Raw genomic sequence first — 18,233 nt, 5'->3', positions numbered from 1 at the left:
TGATCTGGAACTCAAAATAAATCAAAAAGGGAACATTTTCCAGATACCAGCTAATTCACAAAAAACATCTTCAGCCTCTTAATCCTTCACACACGCAAAGCCGATAAACTTGTGAACACTGATGCAAGGGTTTAGAGATTCCTACAGGCACAAAGAGATGCTCGTGTTGCGGTCTACCTGAAGTCCATGTTGAGTCTTGGGCTCTGAAACTTGAGTGAAATCTGAAGGACTTCTTTAGGATCCAGAAGGAAGTAACAGAAACGGCGGATGGTTTGGAACATAGGACCTTTAGAGAAAGGTTTTAGGAGACAGATTTTGAGCTCAGCAAATAATATGAAGAAGAAACTTGAGAGTAGCAAAGAAGGCGAGGACAAAAGGAAGGTGGTATTAGTGGCAGAGGAGGCTACTTAGTTCAGATGGTAAGAATTAACTTTCTAACTGCACAAGTTGTTAAACGCGAAGATGAACAGCCAGTGGAATGCTGTAGAGTCCAAGCTCCAAAGACGTGGAGGCTGTATTAATTTCACTTAGTGTACGGACGAGGGTTCTTTATAGAAAGACCTACAGCTACAGATGTTCAATGACACTGTCTCCCAGATACCACAAATCCGGCATCCCAAGCAATCGGCGGAGAAAGGAAACCATTCAGCACAAATTTGGTGCTTCCGCTTGGCCCAGCCACCTTAAGTGTGGCTCATTTATCAGCAGAGCGGCACGTGCCGTGTAGAAGCAAGGCCTGATCCCAGCATCGGGGAACCAGATAAGCAGGGGAGCAATGAGAAACGATAGGCCCAGGGGCTCCCAGAAAAGATCGGTCTTTTTCTGGCCCTCTCCAGGTATGGAAAAATTTGGAAAAGAGAGGGGAAAATATCTGGAGAACGCATCCAGAAATTAACAAAGCTATAGTAATTCTAAGGATGGAGGCCGTTGATAGGGAGAGGAATTGTATCATTAGATCCGTCCCAAGAATTCCCTTGTCTTTACAATTTCCCTTTCTATTAAGGAGATGTAACATTTTCCTTCGCCAGATAAAGACGGAGTCTCTTCCTTTCATAAAAGAACACCACCAAATTATACTTCAAGTTGCTGGCAAACCCGGGACTAACCTTCAAGCTTTCTGCTCTTGGCCAGTCCCTGTAGTGGAATACAGCCATTCTCCCACCCGTAGGAAAATCGTCTTTCTCGTCTTGGCTTCTGTGTCAACTGCTAACCTTTATCTCCTGTCCTACAGCTGGGATGAAAGCAGCTCCATCAGCAGTGGGCTCAGTGATGCTTCGGACAACCTCAGCTCAGAAGAGTTCAATGCCAGCTCCTCCCTCAACTCCCTCCCGACGACTCCCACCGCCTCTCGCAGGAACTCTACAATAGTGGTACGTGAGTTTACAGACGCCTCAGGGTGAACCGCAGGGCAGGCAGGTGTGCACCGCTCCGTGGGACCAGTTCCCGTGCGCCTTTGGCCAGGTCCTTTCGGAGCTGGCCCGAAGAAACCTGAGGCTGCCAGGCAGTCACCTGAGACATCAGCTGTTGTTGTAGGAGCCCCAGGATTTAGCACCCCTGCCGACTTGGAGTGATACGCCTAAGAGCTGTTCCAACCAGTGAAGGAAAGGCCCTGGGATACCTGGGGTGTCCTTTTCTCTGGTCCCTAGAGGTATAGGTAGAAACCCTGGGTTGACTTAATACTTGGGAAGGGCCACCCAGCAACCGAAAGAAGTCCCCTCTGCCTCCCATTTTCCATCCCCAAGCGAGCCTCTCACTCTGTGTTGTTCTCTTCTTGTCTTCAGCTCCGCACAGACTCAGAGAAACGCTCCCTGGCGGAAAGCGGGCTGAGCTGGTTTAGTGAATCAGAGGAGAAGGCCCCCAAAAAACTGGAGTACGACAGTGGTAGCCTAAAGATGGAACCCGGGACCTCCAAGTGGCGGAGAGAGCGGCCCGAAAGCTGCGATGATTCATCCAAGGTCGGAGAGCTGAAAAAGCCTGTCAGCCTGGGACACCCCGGTTCCCTGAAGAAGGGCAAGACCCCACCAGTGGCTGTCACGTCCCCCATCACTCACACAGCCCAGAGCGCCCTCAAAGTCGCAGGTGAGCCTGGCAAAGAGGAAGGGACGAGGGCGAGGACCTGTTTCTTGGGTTGTTCCCCGTATTGGTCCTGCACCCACGGGATGATGGCAGACATTTACCGGGCCCTTTAAGGCGTACGACCTGGTCTTCACCACGGTCCTGGGAGTTGGGAGATGGGAATTACCACTGCCGCTTCACAACTGTAGAAGTAAAAATGCAGAGGGCTCAAGTGGCGGAGCCAAAATCGCATCATCAGAGGTAGAGGAGGGAGTGGGTTACCTTCAGAGACTCATTTGAGCTGCCTCCAGACACCTCCTCAGACATCTGGCTGGTGCACTTGTCTCCACAAGGTACTTGCTTGACATCCCGGGGGTGGGGGGTGGGGTCTCAAGAAAATAAGAAATCAGAATTGTATTGCTCCCAAAGTTGGCCCCTTGGGCAGCTTCCTACCTCCATCAGCATTTCCCTCCAGCCTCTACTTACCAGCTGGTACGGCCAGACCCTGTGGCGTCCCCTCCTGTTTTTCCTTCCCTGACCAGTTGTTCGATGCTCTTCTTTCTTAATAACCTTCATAACTTGCTTAATACCCTCTGCCATTTTAACCGAAATGGAATATCCTACCCTGAAAAGAGAAAATAACGAAAAGTAAAACAAAACCCCAAGGCCACTGCTCCCGGGGTGTCCTTCCTCCGGCACGGGGTCTCATCAGCCTCCCTAGGACCTGCTCACCCGCGTGCAGGCCTCAAGGCCCCAGAGCGCATTGGTTGTCCTGCGGAGGGAAAGGGAAGGATGTGCCGGGACGCTGCCAAGACATTGGCCAGCCTGGGCTACTCTTAGCTCATTTCCTGCCCTCTTGCAGGCAAACCTGAGGGCAAAGCCACGGACAAGGGTAAACTTGCCGTGAAGACCACTGGGCTCCAGCGCTCGTCCTCCGACGCCGGCCGGGACCGCCTGAGCGACGCTAAGAAGCCCCCGTCGGGCATCGCTCGCCCCTCCACCTCGGGCTCTTTCGGCTACAAGAAGCCTCCTCCGGCCACAGGTACGGCCACCGTCATGCAGACCGGGGGATCGGCCACGCTCAGCAAGATCCAGAAGTCCTCGGGCATCCCCGTCAAGCCCGTGAACGGCCGCAAGACGAGCCTCGATGTGTCCAACGGCGCCGAGCCCGGGTTCCTGGCGCCCGGCGCCCGTTCCAACATCCAGTACCGCAGCCTGCCGCGGCCCGCCAAGTCCAGCGCCATGAGCGTGACCGGAGGGCGGGGCGGGCCGCGGCCTGTCAGCAGCAGCATCGACCCCAGCCTCCTCAGCACCAAGCAGGGGGGCCTCGCGCCCTCCAGACTCAAGGAGCCTTCCAAGGTGGCCGGCGGCCGCCCCGCTCCAGCCCCCGTCAACCAGACAGACCGGGAGAAGGAGAAGGCCAAAGCCAAGGCGGTGGCCTTGGATGCAGACAGCATCTCCCTGAAGAGCATTGGCTCCCCCGAGAGCACCCCCAAGAACCAGCCCAGCCACCCTCCGGCCCCCAAGCTGGCGGAGCTGCCACCGACCCCTCTCAGGTACCAGACGGGGCAGCCCCTTCCCGCCTGTCCCCGCTCCCGCACACCAGGCGGTCCACAGGCCTAGCTAGACGGGGCCGCCGCTGGTGCCTCTTCCATCCCCCCCCGCCCCCGGGGTGCCGGGCCTCCTCCCTCTGTCACAGCTCCCCTCCCTCTCCCCTTCCCGGGCCACCCTTCACCTGTCTTCAGCTCTGTCCTACGTTTTTGCCGTGTTTGCTGACACGCGGGTGTATCTGTCTGTACGTAAACCCGCCTGCCTGTGCCGCCCCCTCATCAGGACTTGAAGGGACCCCAACCTGATGGCAGGTTGCCTTCCAGCACAGTCTACAAGGCGCGGGATGTGCCTCTGTGCTTAAGTAGCCAGACCCGGGGGACCTAGACGGGGCGTCCTCTGAGGTCCCACCTGCCTCTCGCTTCTGGGACTCCGTGATTCTAAATACTCGATGTCCACTCCCCTCAGGGCCACGGCTAAGAGCTTCGTCAAGCCGCCCTCGCTGGCCAACCTAGACAAGGTCAACTCCAACAGTCTGGATCTGCCGTCATCGACTGACGCCCACGCCTCCAAGGTCCCAGACCTGCATCCTCCGAGCTCCGCAAGCGGGAGCCCTCTCCCTTCTTGCTTCACCCCTAGCCCCGCACCCATTCTCAATATTAACTCAGCCAGCTTCTCCCAGGGCCTGGAGCTAATGAGTGGTTTCAGTGTCCCCAAAGAGACCCGCATGTACCCCAAACTCTCAGGCCTGCACAGGAGCATGGAGTCCCTCCAGATGCCAATGAGCCTGCCCAGTGCCTTCCCCAGCAGTACTCCGGTCCCTGCCCCACCCGCCCCCACTGCTGCACCCCCAGAGGAAGAGGCGGAAGAGCTGACCTGGAGCGGAAGCCCCAGAACCGGACAGCTGGACAGGTGGGTGCACAGACACACAGCGGCGCCTGGCTCTGTCCCTGGGCCTCTGGCTCCTCTCGCCACCACTAACACGCCCCGGGTTGCACTGGCGCTTGGGACCTTGAACGTTTTCTCACACCCATTAAGTAATTTCACTTGCCTTACGACAGCTCTGGGAGACAAGTAGGGATTTTAAGTCCATGTGTTTGTTAAGTTGTGATTGTCATCACGTGATGACACTGGGGGCGCGGAGCACGGTCCTAGGTGACGGTCCGGGTCCTCGTCGTGATGAGTCTGACCTTCATCCAGAGCTTCTGCTCGTTAGGCAGACAGCTTTCCACGATACCTCACCTCCATACGACCCTGCACACAGCCGAGCACGTCCTGATCCCCAATCAGAGAACATTGAGCCCCTCCAGTGAACCTCTCAAGCTGTAAGCCCAGAGGCAGCCGCAGCTCTCTCCCTATATTGTTTGTAGAGACCAAGGGGCTCACGGTTTGGTGTCTTGTGTTACGCACTGAGTCCCGCAAAGCTTAGGGTCCCCATGTCTGGTTTCTAAGATGGACTCACATCCTTGTCTCTCTCGCTCTCTCTTTTTATTCCTGCACAGCACTCCACGGGATCGGAACACTCTTCCCAAGAAAGGGCTCAGGTAACCCTAAAATGCGTCTGTCCTTCCCCGGGACTCCTGGTCTGTCCTGGGCCCCAGGCATGAATTCAGTGCCCCTTTTGGCTGCGTTACGTGCCTAGACCCCCAGGCACCCTCCCCAAGCTTATAGGATGCGGGAGTCCACTTCAGAGCCAGCGTTCCTTTTTGGGGACAGGGAAGAAACACGTTGGTGCGTGGGAATCCTACTCCGCCCCGTCCCACAGCCTGTGCCATCCCAGTCCTAAGCATCCTGTGTGTCCCTCTCCGTCACAGTCAGAGGGAGAACAGGCCGCCTGTGGAGTCACACAGATGGGCACGAGCAGGGCACCCCAGTCCTCTGCCAGCCCTGCGGCACTGATGTCCCCGGTTAGGGGAAGGAGCCCACACGTGGGGCCGCAGAGCTCTCTACCTGGAGCTTCGGGGTGGAGGCTCTCAGATGCTCCCTCCCTCATTTCAGTCCCCACCTCAGGACATCCCATGCGCTACTTGCTGGTCCTTCGGGACCCTCTTGGTGGCCGGGGGGGAAGGTGTCCAGGCGGAACGTCCCTCGCCCCCTCTTGGGCTGTTTTGTCCTCCCCTCCTCTTCCTCATCCTGCCTCCGAAGCTCCCCACCGGCCTGAGCTGTGGTTCCACCTGGCAGTGACCCAGACTGAGGTCTCCCGTGCCCTGCAGGTACCAGCTGCAGTCCCAGGAGGACACCAAGGAGAGGCGACACTCGCACACCATCGGCGGGCTGCCCGAGTCCGACGACCAGTCGGAGCTGCCGTCGCCCCCGGCTCTCTCCATGTCCTTGAGCGCAAAGGGCCAGCTCACCAACATAGGTCAGTGTTCTGGGTCGCTCGCTGCGGCACGGGCTGCAGGGGGGCTCACCCTGCTGCATGAGGCCAGGCAGCTGGACTCTACGCTCCATCTCCATTCGACCCCCGCCACACCGGCTCGCTTCCATGATGACTCCGTTTACCCGTCCAAAATCAGACTGGGGGCAGAGTGCTCCAGGATGATCCTAAACCGAAAGGCCGCTCCCCGGGCCCACGTTGTAGGGTCCTCGTAGCCTCGGGGAGTCTGAATGAGGGCGCAGGAAAGCCATAAACCAAGGCCCGGAGGACCAGACTCGAGCAGGGACAGGGACAGGGACAGGCAGTGGTTGCCAGAAAGGAGCCGCCAGGCCCGGGGCAGCAATACTGAGCTGCTGGGCTGGGGGACGGGAAGGAGGGAACAGCTGCTGACGTAAGCCAGGGGATCTGCCTCCAGAGCCCGCAGAGCCTGGGCCATCGCCGCCCCGGGGGCAGCACCTCTGAAGACGCGGCCGGGCCACCCCCTTCCTGAAGCCCGAGGGGACAGAAAGGCGGACCAGGGAAGCCCGAGGAGACTGCGGACTCCGAGGCAGGGACAGGAGCCTTGTAGCCCCGCACGGGAGCGACCCAGCCCTGCGTGGGGGAAGCAGGCGCCGCGAACAGGCCGTGGGGGCCCCTGCAGGGCCGAGCTGGGGACAGGCTGGCGGTTTGCTGTTGTCTTTCTAGATCCACCTCCTCATCCAGCCGAGGAAAGGAGAGCAGTAAGGGCCGACAAAGACCCGTAACAGACTGGGGGGCAGATGGGGAGGATTCGAGGAGAAACTGGGCTCATTTTGCCTAGAGAAGGGCAGGGAGTGATTCTTCAGGAAAGGTCATCCGGTGGCGGGAGGGCCGCCAGGTGGAGGATGGGGCTAGCATGTTCTCCGTCTGCACCGAGGGCCAGACGACAGGAAATGCACGGATGCTGCAGGATGCGGGGCTGGGCTCCACCAGGACCGCCTCACGTCCTCGCAGGGGCCGAGGGAGGTGTACGGTCCTCTTGTGCACGGTCCCCACGGAGGGACTAACATCCACCCGCCTGTGTGGAGGCACAACGATAGGCCGGGGAGCTGCATGTGGGTGCAGACCTGGAAGGCTGTCGCCCCAGTGAGGGGCAGGGACAGCAGGTGCTTCAGGCCCGCAGGGATCCCGCAGAGCCCAGCTTCCAGGCGGATTCCAGGAGCCTCACCTGGCACCCTGGCCTGCTCCGTCCGTCCGTCCGACCTTCCGGCCAGGGGCCCGCCGGCCAGGGAGGGATAGGTTTCTTGCCGCGTCAGCACCGACCAGTGGCCGAGAAGGACACTGCTTGCGGGGAGGGTCCCTGCCCCCTCCGGTGCCGCCGAGCCCGCCCGTCATCCGGCCCCCTTCTCTAGCTGCCTCCTTGTCATCGTTCAGATCGATCCAGTCTTGGTCTGAACTCTTAGTACTCCCGGGCTGCCAGTTGTATTTTACGGAGCCACAACATCCCATTTCATCGGCACATTCAAGTGATGGGACAGTCGCGGGAAAGCTGCCAGGCCCCCAGCCTTCAAAAGCGACAGTCCCCGGGCAGGCAGGGCTGAGGGAAAGTCTTTAAAATAGGAAACGCTGTTCCACCTTTACTCCCGACAGCAGGGTCCTTCTCCACTAGGGCTCGACCTCCCCGGGAGAGACCCCACTCCTCCACCAGCTGCCTGCACACTCCCACCGCCTCCTCCCGCCCCTCCCTCTCCCACCCCCTCACCATTTGCTCCCGTGCTCCTGGTGCTCCTGGTGCTCCGTTCCCCAAGGGACCCAGAGAGCTGATGACCCTGCCTCTTCTCCTGCCCTCCCCCTCCCTCTCCTGTCCCCTTCCCCTCTGTCCTTCCAGTGAGTCCCACTGCGGCCACCACGCCAAGAATCACCCGCTCCAACAGCATCCCCACCCACGAGGCGGCCTTCGAGCTGTACAGCGGCTCCCAAATGGGGAGCACCCTGTCCCTGGCCGAGAGACCCAAGGGGATGATTCGGTCAGGATCCTTCCGAGACCCCACGGACGACGGTGAGACTTCATGCCAGCGCGGTTCACGCTCATTCCAGCTCTGCTGGGTCCCCTCACCCACCGCCACCTCCACTGCCGCCACTACCACCACCACCACACACACGTATATGCTTCACAGAATATCGAGTCGGGGCCATTTCAGTTCGTTCTTCCCATCCCTTTGAAGGGTCTGGGGGCCCAGGAACCTCTGGGTGGCTCTGGGTGGCACTGTCTGGCGCTGGGGCTTTGGGACGGAGCACCTGCCATTGGGGCCGGGGGCGGGGCGTGGAGCATGGAAGGGTTCCATGGTTCCCCTCAGAGTGCTCCGGAAGCCGCAGCCCCTCCCCTCCGCGCCCCAGCAGCAGTCTCTCTTCCCCGCAGTCTCTCCGCAAACGTGGAAAGAGCCAGGGACATGGAGGGGGGGGCTCTTAAATCCTGGGAAGGAACTAGGCATCTCATTCCTCTTTCGAGAACGTGCCAAAGGTCAGCTTCAGGGAGGGCCCTGTGCTTGTCTGTGGTGACGCGGGTGTGCGTGGCCAGGGCCTGGAGGACGCAGGCTCTACCGGGACAGCAGGCTTCCCACTGTGGCTTTCGGGGGGGGGGGGGGGCCCGCTCGGCCTCAGCAGCGGCATCCTTGCAAGGGCACGGTGCTTCTGTCAGTAGGGCTAGTGAGTCAGTGGGGCCAGGACCTGACACCTCAGCCCGCGTGCCATCTGCGTGACCCCCAGGGCCGGGGAGAGGACGGGATTGCGGGACCTGCTCTGAGCAGCTCTGATGAGAAACTCCCCTTGCCCCGCAGCCTCAGCACTTCTGCCTGGGAAGCTCAGAGGACGCCTGCCCCCCGACCCCTTGCATCCCTCCCCCTGAACCCTCGTGCCCCGCGGAGCAGGGCCACCTGAGCCAGGGCCCGCCAGCCCCCGGCTGCCCAAGAGTGCAGACTGCAGGAGGAGGCTAGCTCTGCTCAGGGCCTCGCCTCCTCCAGGTCGCCGGCCTGCCCGGGGCTGTCGTGATGCCCGTTGGGGCCCGCCGCCGTGTCCCTCCTGTTTGCTCCGAATGGCCTCCAGAGTCAGAGTCCAAACTCCTGCCCCAGGGCTCTGCCCAGGAAGCCCCCGTCCCTGGAGCCCCTGCTAACTGTGCGCTCTATTTCTCTTCCAGTCCACGGCTCTGTGCTGTCCCTGGCGTCCAGTGCCTCCTCCACGTACTCCTCAGTAAGAGCGTTATTCTCTTCCCCTCCGCCCCCTCGCCGCTCCGGCCCTGCTCCCTGGAGCCCGTGGTGGTCGGGAGCGGGGTGGGTGGGTGGGTGGGGGCCGCTAACTGCTCACTGTGCCTTGCTGGGTCGGGTTGGGGGCCGGGGAGGCGCCTAGAACCTGGAGCACGCGGTTGACCACGTCAGCTCTCAGCGGCCTTTCTGGCCTCACCAGCGGTTCCTGAGCCAACGCTGGTGCCTTTTGCTCCCCTCCTTTGAAAACTCCACAATGCCCTGGCGACAGCCCGTTCTGTGCCAGGGTTAAGTGGGGGGTGTCCGTGGCAAGGCGGGCCGGGTAGGTGTAGGTTGATAGGAGTCCCGCATCCTAGCATGGACGGAAGTCGCCAGGTGTCCCCGCGGGGAACGGGGCACGCGCGCCCTTGGCCGTGGGGTGTAACTCGGTTCTTCCATCTGTCCTTCCCCTGGTTCTCTTTACTCCTTTGCGTGAGCGGCGGTAGGGATTAGTCTTCAGATCAACTGGAGTTTCACCTCCCAGCCATCTTGGCAATGACCCGGTTGGCTGGAGCCCGAGCTCCAGAGCCACCTTTTATTTGAGGCCGAAGATAGGGGCTCAGCCCGTCTCGGGAGGGCCGGGCCGGGCCGGGAAGTGGTCTCGGCCCCCGAGTCCCACTTCTGCAGGTTCTCTGCCCCGCCCCGGGCCCGGCTTCTTCACCTCCGTAGTAACTACCCCCTTCTCTCTCTTTCTCTCCTTCTGTGCTCCTTCTTCAGGCTGAGGAGAGGATGCAGTCTGAGGTAGGGTGCAAAGCCTTTGTCTCTGCTTGTTAACACCGCTGAGCCCCGTTCCGCTCCCAGATCTCCTCCTCTTCCTCCTCCTGCTGCTGCTGCTGCTGCCGCCACCGTTAAGTTTGTATTTCTCTTCCTTTCACAGCAAATCCGGAAGCTTCGTAGGGAACTGGAGTCGTCCCAGGAAAAAGTGGCCACCCTGACGTCTCAACTTTCTGCCAACGTGAGTGCCGCGAAGGAGGGGGGGACCCAGGCAGTTACAGTGGCCATAAGTCACCTAAGTTCAGCCAGAGGAGGAGAATTCCCTGCAGGGATCCCCCAGGCTTAGCGTCCAAGGGAGCAGGTCCTGCTCACAGCTGTGCGACATGGACCCGGGCCTGGCCCGCTCTTTCCCTGAGTCCCAATTCTTACAGAGAACTGTTTCTGCCCCAACCCTGATTAACGGGTGTAGACGAGTTCGTGCCTGGCCGTCTTTGAACTCCCCAGAGACGGGGTGGTTCTGCATGGCCGTGGACACAAGTGGCCACGTGTTGGCGAACCCTTGGAACTCTCTGCTGCTGCCCCGGGGCATGCTCATGACGTCGTTTGTGCCGCACACCTGGGCAGGCCCAGGACCGGCTAGTGGCATTCTGTGTGGCAGGCGTGACCCGCCGGGAAGTGCACCGCCCCCCAGTCCAGCTGCGTCCTCACTGCCAACCGCCTTCTGTTAGCAGGCTCCCTGGGCGGGGGCAGGAATGACCTGAGCTTCAGGTTGGGAGCCAGAACTCTTCGTCCCCGCCCTCGACCTGCCCTCAGTCCGTCCCGCTGGACTGGCTCTCCTGTAGGCCTTGGTTCTTCTACCCCGTGACACGGCGGGAGATGAGGCCGCCTCCTCTCCCTGGGCTTCGGTAGTGTCTCCCCTGTGACCAAGTTGCAAACAGAGAACATAAGACCCATTTTCCCCCAACGCTGTAAACAACAGCTGAGCCGGAATTGCAGGAGCCTTCCAAGTGTTCGCACAAAAGTAACCATGTCTGCAATTTCCGCAGGAGTTTCTGGGGTTGTTGTTGTTGTTTTCCCCTCTCTTGTCCCTTCCTCTCTGGGGAACTCAGCTGTCAGGCCTGGGGTCTTCCCTTGGGATCGAGGAGACCACTTCTCCCCCCAGGTGTTGCAGCTTTCCATTCTATTTCAACCGCTTCCCTCATCACGCTGGTTATTTTCTTATATTGCTCTTTCCCCAAACCCCCCACTCCTACGTGGTACGCTTACCGGTTTGTTTGAAGCCCATGTCATGCACCGTCTTCCACTCTTGGGGACTCCTAAGACTTATAATGTCAGCAAGAGCCCCATGGCTTCCCTCCCTCGTGCCCCACCCACCACGGCTGGTGACCCGGGTCACATCCTGCACACCCCGGGATCACATCTGGGAGACGCTGCGGGGAGAGGCGCCGGGAGGAGAGGACATCGGTGTGTCTGATTCATTTACAGCATCCGTCAGCCACCGTGCTGTCAAGGCTGCGGGAGAGCCAAGAAAATGAATGTAGAGGGTGGTTTTTCTTCCAACAGGAAGTGTCCTGGCCAAGAGAGAACACCCAGACATGACGGGCTCTCAATTTTAGAGGCAGATTCCTGCTGAGGGTCGGAGCCCTGCCCTCAAGCAGAGACATGGATCCCCTGGTCCTTGACGGAGCTTTTGTCGTGTTCCATGGCGCTTCCCAGCTGCCCATGCCGCGGGCACACCCTAGACAGGGAGGGCCCGGAAGCCCTCCACCTCTGCCAAGTGCCAGCCTCGCCCTGGCACCGTGGCTCAGCCCTGAAGTCTTATAGGCACCCTGGTGAGGCTGAGGGTCAGGGAGGGCTCAGAGGAAGGAGAGGGTGTGTAGGAGACGGGAAGAAAGCCCCTCCAGAGCGAAGGGGGCCCCCATGAGAAGAGGCCAAGACAGCACACGAGAAGCCAGCCGTCGTTGGGGTTCCTCACGAGATGTCCGGGGACCCCATGCAGTGTGTTTACGGACCTGGGCAGGGATGTAGAAAAGTGAACGAGACACAGCCCGAGGCCAAGAAAACAGGAGTTCCCTGTACAGCGGGTGGAAGCCAACAGCTCGGGGTCATGGCCATGACACAGGTCTGCCAAGGACCGCCCAGGCCTTGTAGCCTCATAGCACCGGTGCCCGCAAGAGGCTGCCCGCCCAGACCCAAACGCATCCCGCCAGCGACTGTCAAATGCAAGGAGCCTGGGTCATGTTTCAAGGGCAGGCGGTGAAAGCTAGACCCGGCCGGGAGGAGAGAAGCCCTGGTCCACGGGAAGCAGGCACAGCTGCCACAGACCCCATCCCAGAGCTCTGGGCCGAGGGTCTGCCCGAAGCCTGCCCGCACTCCTTGCTGTGGGGTCACAGACGTGCTCAGACGCCCTCCAGCCATGGTGGATCCTCCATCCCTCCATCCCTCCATCCCTCCATCCCCGGGTTCCCTCGGGCTTTCCCATACGTGTTGCCACCCCGGAACAGCTGGAGGGCTGTCCTTGCTGCCCCGGGGCCTCAGCGCCACCCTCCGCCCTCCACCGCCGGCCTCCTCCTCGTGAAGCACACCTGACACCTAGTGGCCACGCGGCCTACTGCTGTCCCGCCCTGCGGAGGCCGCCTGCAGACCCCGGGGCTAGAAGCAGGACGGACTGGACGACAGAGGGCACCTGGGAGCAGAGGTGGACAGAAGCGCCGAGCAGTTTCTACTGGGAGGTGATCTGGATCCATGGGGCCAGCCCGCCAGCAGTGGAGGAGTTCAATCGAGACCATTGCAAAGCCCTGGAGGTTACAGGCCTCCTGAAGAGCAGAGGGACAGTCCCACCTCTGGTGGTGACAGGTACTAGATCCCCAGTGTCCCAGGGCCTCCGAAGCCTGCCCTGCCCTGATGCTGTCTCTGCCACCTCATCGCTCCGGAAGCTCGTCCCCACCAGAACCTGTCTTCAGGCCGAACATCAAGGGGTTCGATTCCACCTGTCTGCTCAGGGAAATCAGTATTCAGAAATCGCCAGGAGGGTTGTTGGCATCGGTCGCTGCTAAGACACAGAGAGTCAGCCCCAACTACCCCCCCCCCCACAGTCTCTGTTCCCTGCCCAGGCCTCAGGTGACTTAGGGACCTCCGTCTGTGTTTATTTCAGGCTAACCTCGTGGCGGCCTTCGAGCAGAGCCTGGTGAATATGACCTCCCGCCTGCGACACCTGGCAGAGACCGCGGAGGAGAAGGTGAGGGAGCCGGGAGCTGGGGCACACGGGCCAGGCTAGCGTCCTCCCCTCAGAATTCCCCGCCTTCTCTAGCAAACCCGGTGGAATTCCAGCGCCCACTGCCTGGCTAATCCCAGCTAATGACACCAGTGTCATTCTCTCTTAGGACACGGAGCTGCTGGATTTACGGGAAACCATAGACTTTCTGAAGAAAAAGAACTCTGAAGCACAGGCCGTCATTCAGGGAGCCCTTAATGCCTCAGAAACCACACCCAAAGGTAGGACGTCCAACCACAGGTTGGAGGAGGACAGGAAGGGGGTTACTGGAGACTTTGGTCTGTGCCTACGATGTGCCAGGTCCCATATCAAATTTTTAGAAGGTGAGGGCCCCCTGATGCCCTTCAATGTGATGCTCCGGACTCATCAGTGCCAGGGCCATGACCCTACCGCCCCTGGGGATGAGGGAGAGGAGAGCACACCCATCATCCCCGGGGGTCCTCCCCTGAACCTTGAGGGTGAGGGCGGAGCCCAAGAGCTGTCAAAGGCCATGGTTAAAATAGCATTTCATTCTTAAAAAAGTCTAAAGGTCTTCTTCTTAACCATTTGATCCGGGAGTCCTACTCCTTACTCAAAGAAGGCTGACAGCAGCTTTATCCGCGACTGCCAAACCGTGGAGGCAACCGAGATGCCCTTCAGGTAGGCGGATGGATGAATGCGCTGGGCTGTAGCCAGTCAATGAGACGTTATTCAGCATTTGGAAGAAATGAGCTAGCACGCTATGAAGAGATCCTGAGCAGTCTCCCTTGCACGTCACTAAGTGGAAAAAGCAATGAGAAAAGGCTACATGTCGCACGATTCTAACTATATGGCATTCTGGCAAAGACGAAGGAGGAGACTGTGAAGGGTGGGGGGTGGTGAACACGCAGAGCACAGAGGGTGTGAGGGCAGCACAATACTCTGTGTGATGCTAGAATGGAAAGTGCCTGTCACTATACATTAGTTCAGAGCCTTAGACTGTCTGTAACACCACGAGCGAACCCTGGTGTCCGCCGTGGACTCTGGCTGATGATGACGTGTCGGCACAGATTCATCAGTTGTAACAGATGTGCCCCTCCGGTGGGGGATGCTGAGAGTGGGGTGCCTGTCGGGGGCCACACGGGGCTGTGGGAAGCCTCCATACCTTCCTTTCAATTTTTGCTGTGAACCCAAAACTGCTCTACAAAATAAAGTCTAAAAAATTAGCACTTTACATTTTTACACACACACACACACACACACACACACACACACGTTCTTATTTGATCCTCATGTCAGTTCTCCAGGGGGGTGCAATCTGCTCTTCAAATGAGGCAAAGAGGGATGCCCAGGGGGCTCAGCGGTTGGGCATCTGCCTTCAGCTCAGGTTGTAACCCGGGGTCCCGGGATCGAGTCCCGCGTCAGGCTCCCCGCAGGGAGCCTGCTTCTCCCTCTGCCTGTGTCTCTGCCTCTCTCTCTGTCTCTCATGAATAAATAAATAAAATATTTTTTAAAAAAATGAGGCAAAGATCACGGAGCCTAAGTGAGGCTCAAATGACAAGTCAGCCTTGGCATTTAACAACCACCCAAGCTTTGCCTGACAAAGTCAAGATGCGTAGTGGTCTGATGCCCCTAAACCCTGCAACCTCTGACTCCAGGCAGCCTTCCAGGGTAGTGGGGTGGTCCCCTAACTTGTCTGTAGTCTGTCCGCCTTTTTATCCCACTAGCAGAGATCCCCAACTTCCATCATGTTCTCCGGCCCCTTACTCTGGCTGCTTACCTGCCTCCCTCTGAACCTAGACTTTGCCTCCTCCTTAACCAAGAAAATGAACATTTTCAAATAGGAACTCCATTGACTTCTTCATTCCATCAATTTATATTCATCTGATCCTTTATGTTTCTCCCGTTTTGTTGGAAGGGGCTGTCCTTTCTGGCCAAGAGGGTTCCCTTTCGTCATGCTTTGGGATGCTCCCTCTAGCACTGATACCCAACTCGTCTGCACATGCACACACACAGACACACACTTTTCTGCATCTTTGACCTCTTATTCTGCATTTGCTCCTTTCCTTCTGCTTGTAATGCTCCTAAAGTCTCTTTTATCTTTAAGGAAGGCAAAGGATGTGATGTATCCACTATCTCCTTTCTACTAGATAGATTTCCTTCTTTCCTTCATCACCCTACCTTCCAGTTCTCTTTCCCACCTAACCCCACTATAATTTGCTCACATTACTATCACCCTAAGACTGCTTTCACTGAAATCACCAGGGACACCCATTTTCCCAAAATTTAATAATTTTATTATTTTTTAAAGATTTTATTTACTTTTTCATGAGAGACACAGAGAGAGGCAGAGACAGGAGAAGCTGGCTCCATGCAAGGAGCTCAATATGGGACTTGAGCCCGGGACTCTGAAGCCAAAGGCAGACGCTAAACCACTGAGCCACCCAGGCTTCCCCCCACCTTTTTTTTTTTTCTGAATTTAATAATTTTTAGTACTTAGTTTACTTGACTTATGTGAAATAGACATAATCCCTAACCAGAAGTCTGTTGTATCAAATCAGATCTATGTGAACATTCACCATAGAGCCAGGCATGTAGTAGGTGCTCAAAAAAACCTTCTTCTACACACACACACACACACACACACACACCTGCGCCACACACACATACACAGGCAGTATCTCAAGATTTCCAATATTTGGTCCTGTTAAGGTCTCCTTCCTTCATTAAGTTCTCCCCATGGCTTCTGAGTCATCATTCCCATCTTGGCCTTGTACTACCTCGTAAGGGGAGGGGCAGCAGGACAAGGAGAGAGAGAATCTTAAACAGGTTCTCTTTTTTAAAAAAAATATCTTATTTATATATTCATGAGAGAGACAGAGAGAGGCAGAGACACAGGCAGAGGGAGAAGCAGGCTCCATGCAGGGAGCCTGATGTGGGACTCCATCCCAGGCCCTGGGCTAAAGGCAGACGCTCAACCGCTGAGCCACCCAGGCGTCCCTTAAACAGGTTCTGTGCTCAGCCCAGAGCCCCACACGGGGCTTAGTTCCAAAGCCCTGAGATCATGACCTGAGCCAAAATCAAGAGTCAGACGCTTAACAGACTGAGCCACCCAGGTGCCCAGCCATAGCCGTTTTTTAATGACTCTACACACTTTCTTTAGTGTTCACATCCATCCTGTGGCTTCTATAACCTCTTCTTTTTTCATTTTGAACTTTCAGAGATGTAATTTGCATGCCATAAAATTCACCTTTATAAAGTGTGTAATTCGGTAGTTTTTAGCATCTTTACTGCCATTACCATTATCTAATTCCAGAACATTTTCCCCACCCACAAAGGAATCTCCTATCCATAGCAATCATTTTCTGTTCCCTCCTCAGTCCTCAGCATCCACTGATCTATTATTTTCTGACGCTATGGATTTACCTGTTGTGGACATTTCATAGAAATGGAATCATACAATACATGCTCTTTTGTAATTGGCTTTTTCATTTAGCATAATGTTTTCAAGAATCATCCATGTTATATCCTATATCAGTACCTCTTTCCTTTTATGGCTGAATAATCTTCCATTGTGTGGACATACCACGTTTTTAATCTTTTCATCAGTCCATGGACATTTGATTGTTCTCACATTTTTTTTCTGTCATGAAGAATGCTGCTATGAATATTCACGTACAAGCTTTTGTGTGAACATACGTTTTCAGCTCTCTGGGGTATATACCTAAGAGTGGAATTGCTGGGGCACATGGTAGCTTTATGTTAACTTTTTGGGGAAATGCCACATTGGTTTTCAAAATTGCTACACCATTTTACATTCCTTCCAGCAGTGCATGAGGATTCCAATTTCTCAAATCCTTGCCAACACTTGCTACTGCCTTTCTTTTTGTTAGAGCCATCCTAGTAGATGTGAAGTGGTGTCTCGTGATTTTGATCTGAATTTCCTTGATGGCTAAGGATATACTGAGTATTCTTTTAGTGTGTTTATTGATCATTTGTGTATCTATGGAGAAATGTCTATTTAAACCTAGGCCTATTTTTTAATCAAATTCAATTATTTGTCTTTTTTACTGTTGACTCATAAGGGTTTTTAATATATTCTGGATGTTAGACCCTTATAAGGTATGATTTACAAATACTCTCTCCCATTCTGTGGATTGTTTTCACTTTCCTGATAGTGTCCTTTGAAGAACAAAAACTTTTATCTTGATGAAGTATATTTTATCTAGTTTTTTTTCTTTTTTTTATACTTTAGATATTACATATAAAAACCCTATTGTCTAATCCAAAGTCATGAAGATTTACTCTGATGTTGTCTTCTAAAGTTTTCTAGTTTTAGCTCTTCCATTTAGTTCTTTGGCCCATTTTGAGTTAATTTTCATATATGGTGTGAGGTAGGGATCCAACTTCGTTCTGTTGTAAAATGACTTTCCAGTTGTCCTAGCACCATTTGTTATAAAGACTATTTTTCCCCATTGAATGATCTTGGCACCCTTGTAGGAAATCACTTAACCATAAACATAAGTTTATTTTTAGACTGTCAGTTTATCCCATTCTTTATTTGTGAGTCCTTAACCATTACCACCCTGCTTGATTACTATAACTTTGTAGTAAGCTTTAAAATCAGGAAGTCTTAGTCTTCCAACTTTGTTCTTTTTTTTTTAAAGATTTTTTTTAATTTTTATTTATTTATGATAGTCACACACACAGAGAGAGAGAGAGAGAGAGAGAGAGAGACAGGCAGAGGGAGAAGCAGGCTCCATGCACCGGGAGCCCGACGTGGGATTCGATCCCGGGTCTCCAGGATCGCCCCCTGGGCCAAAGGCAGGCGCTAAACCGCTGCACCACCCAGGGATCCCCCAACTTTGTTCTTTTTTAAGACAGTTTTGTCCACCCTGTGCCCTTTATATTTCCATGTGAATTCTATAATCAGATTGATTATTTGTCAGTCTCTGCAGATAAGCAGGCTGGGATTTTGAGAAGGATTGTGTTAACTCTGTATATGGACTTGGAAAATATCACCATCTTAACAATAGATCTTCCATGAACATGG

At 55.9% G+C, this 18,233-nt stretch overlaps 1 protein-coding gene across 5 annotated transcripts in view; it reads left to right on the top strand.

The window, feature by feature from the left end:
• Nucleotides 1–18,233, top strand: part of NAV1 (neuron navigator 1) — a 242,939-nt gene that overhangs the window by 200,922 nt on the left and 23,784 nt on the right. For 2 of the 5 annotated variants that reach the window (XM_038541901.1, XM_038541902.1), the window contains 12 exons: nt 1,232–1,370; nt 1,782–2,079; nt 2,918–3,611; nt 4,072–4,515; nt 5,106–5,147; nt 5,817–5,965; nt 7,827–7,997; nt 9,132–9,184; nt 9,952–9,975; nt 10,112–10,189; nt 13,103–13,186; nt 13,332–13,443. In XM_038541901.1, the coding sequence (XP_038397829.1) occupies nt 1,232–1,370; nt 1,782–2,079; nt 2,918–3,611; nt 4,072–4,515; nt 5,106–5,147; nt 5,817–5,965; nt 7,827–7,997; nt 9,132–9,184; nt 9,952–9,975; nt 10,112–10,189; nt 13,103–13,186; nt 13,332–13,443 (2,288 nt within the window). The remainder of the gene's footprint in view (nt 1–1,231; nt 1,371–1,781; nt 2,080–2,917; nt 3,612–4,071; nt 4,516–5,105; nt 5,148–5,816; nt 5,966–7,826; nt 7,998–9,131; nt 9,185–9,951; nt 9,976–10,111; nt 10,190–13,102; nt 13,187–13,331; nt 13,444–18,233) is intronic. The other 3 variants (XM_038541904.1, XM_038541903.1, XM_038541905.1) reach the window with 3 other exon arrangements.

The sequence above is a fragment of the Canis lupus genome, chromosome 7, assembly GCF_011100685.1.
Source record: "Canis lupus familiaris isolate Mischka breed German Shepherd chromosome 7, alternate assembly UU_Cfam_GSD_1.0, whole genome shotgun sequence".
Classification (NCBI taxonomy): Eukaryota; Metazoa; Chordata; class Mammalia; order Carnivora; family Canidae; genus Canis; species Canis lupus.
This window is presented reverse-complemented; position numbering and strand designations above follow the sequence as displayed.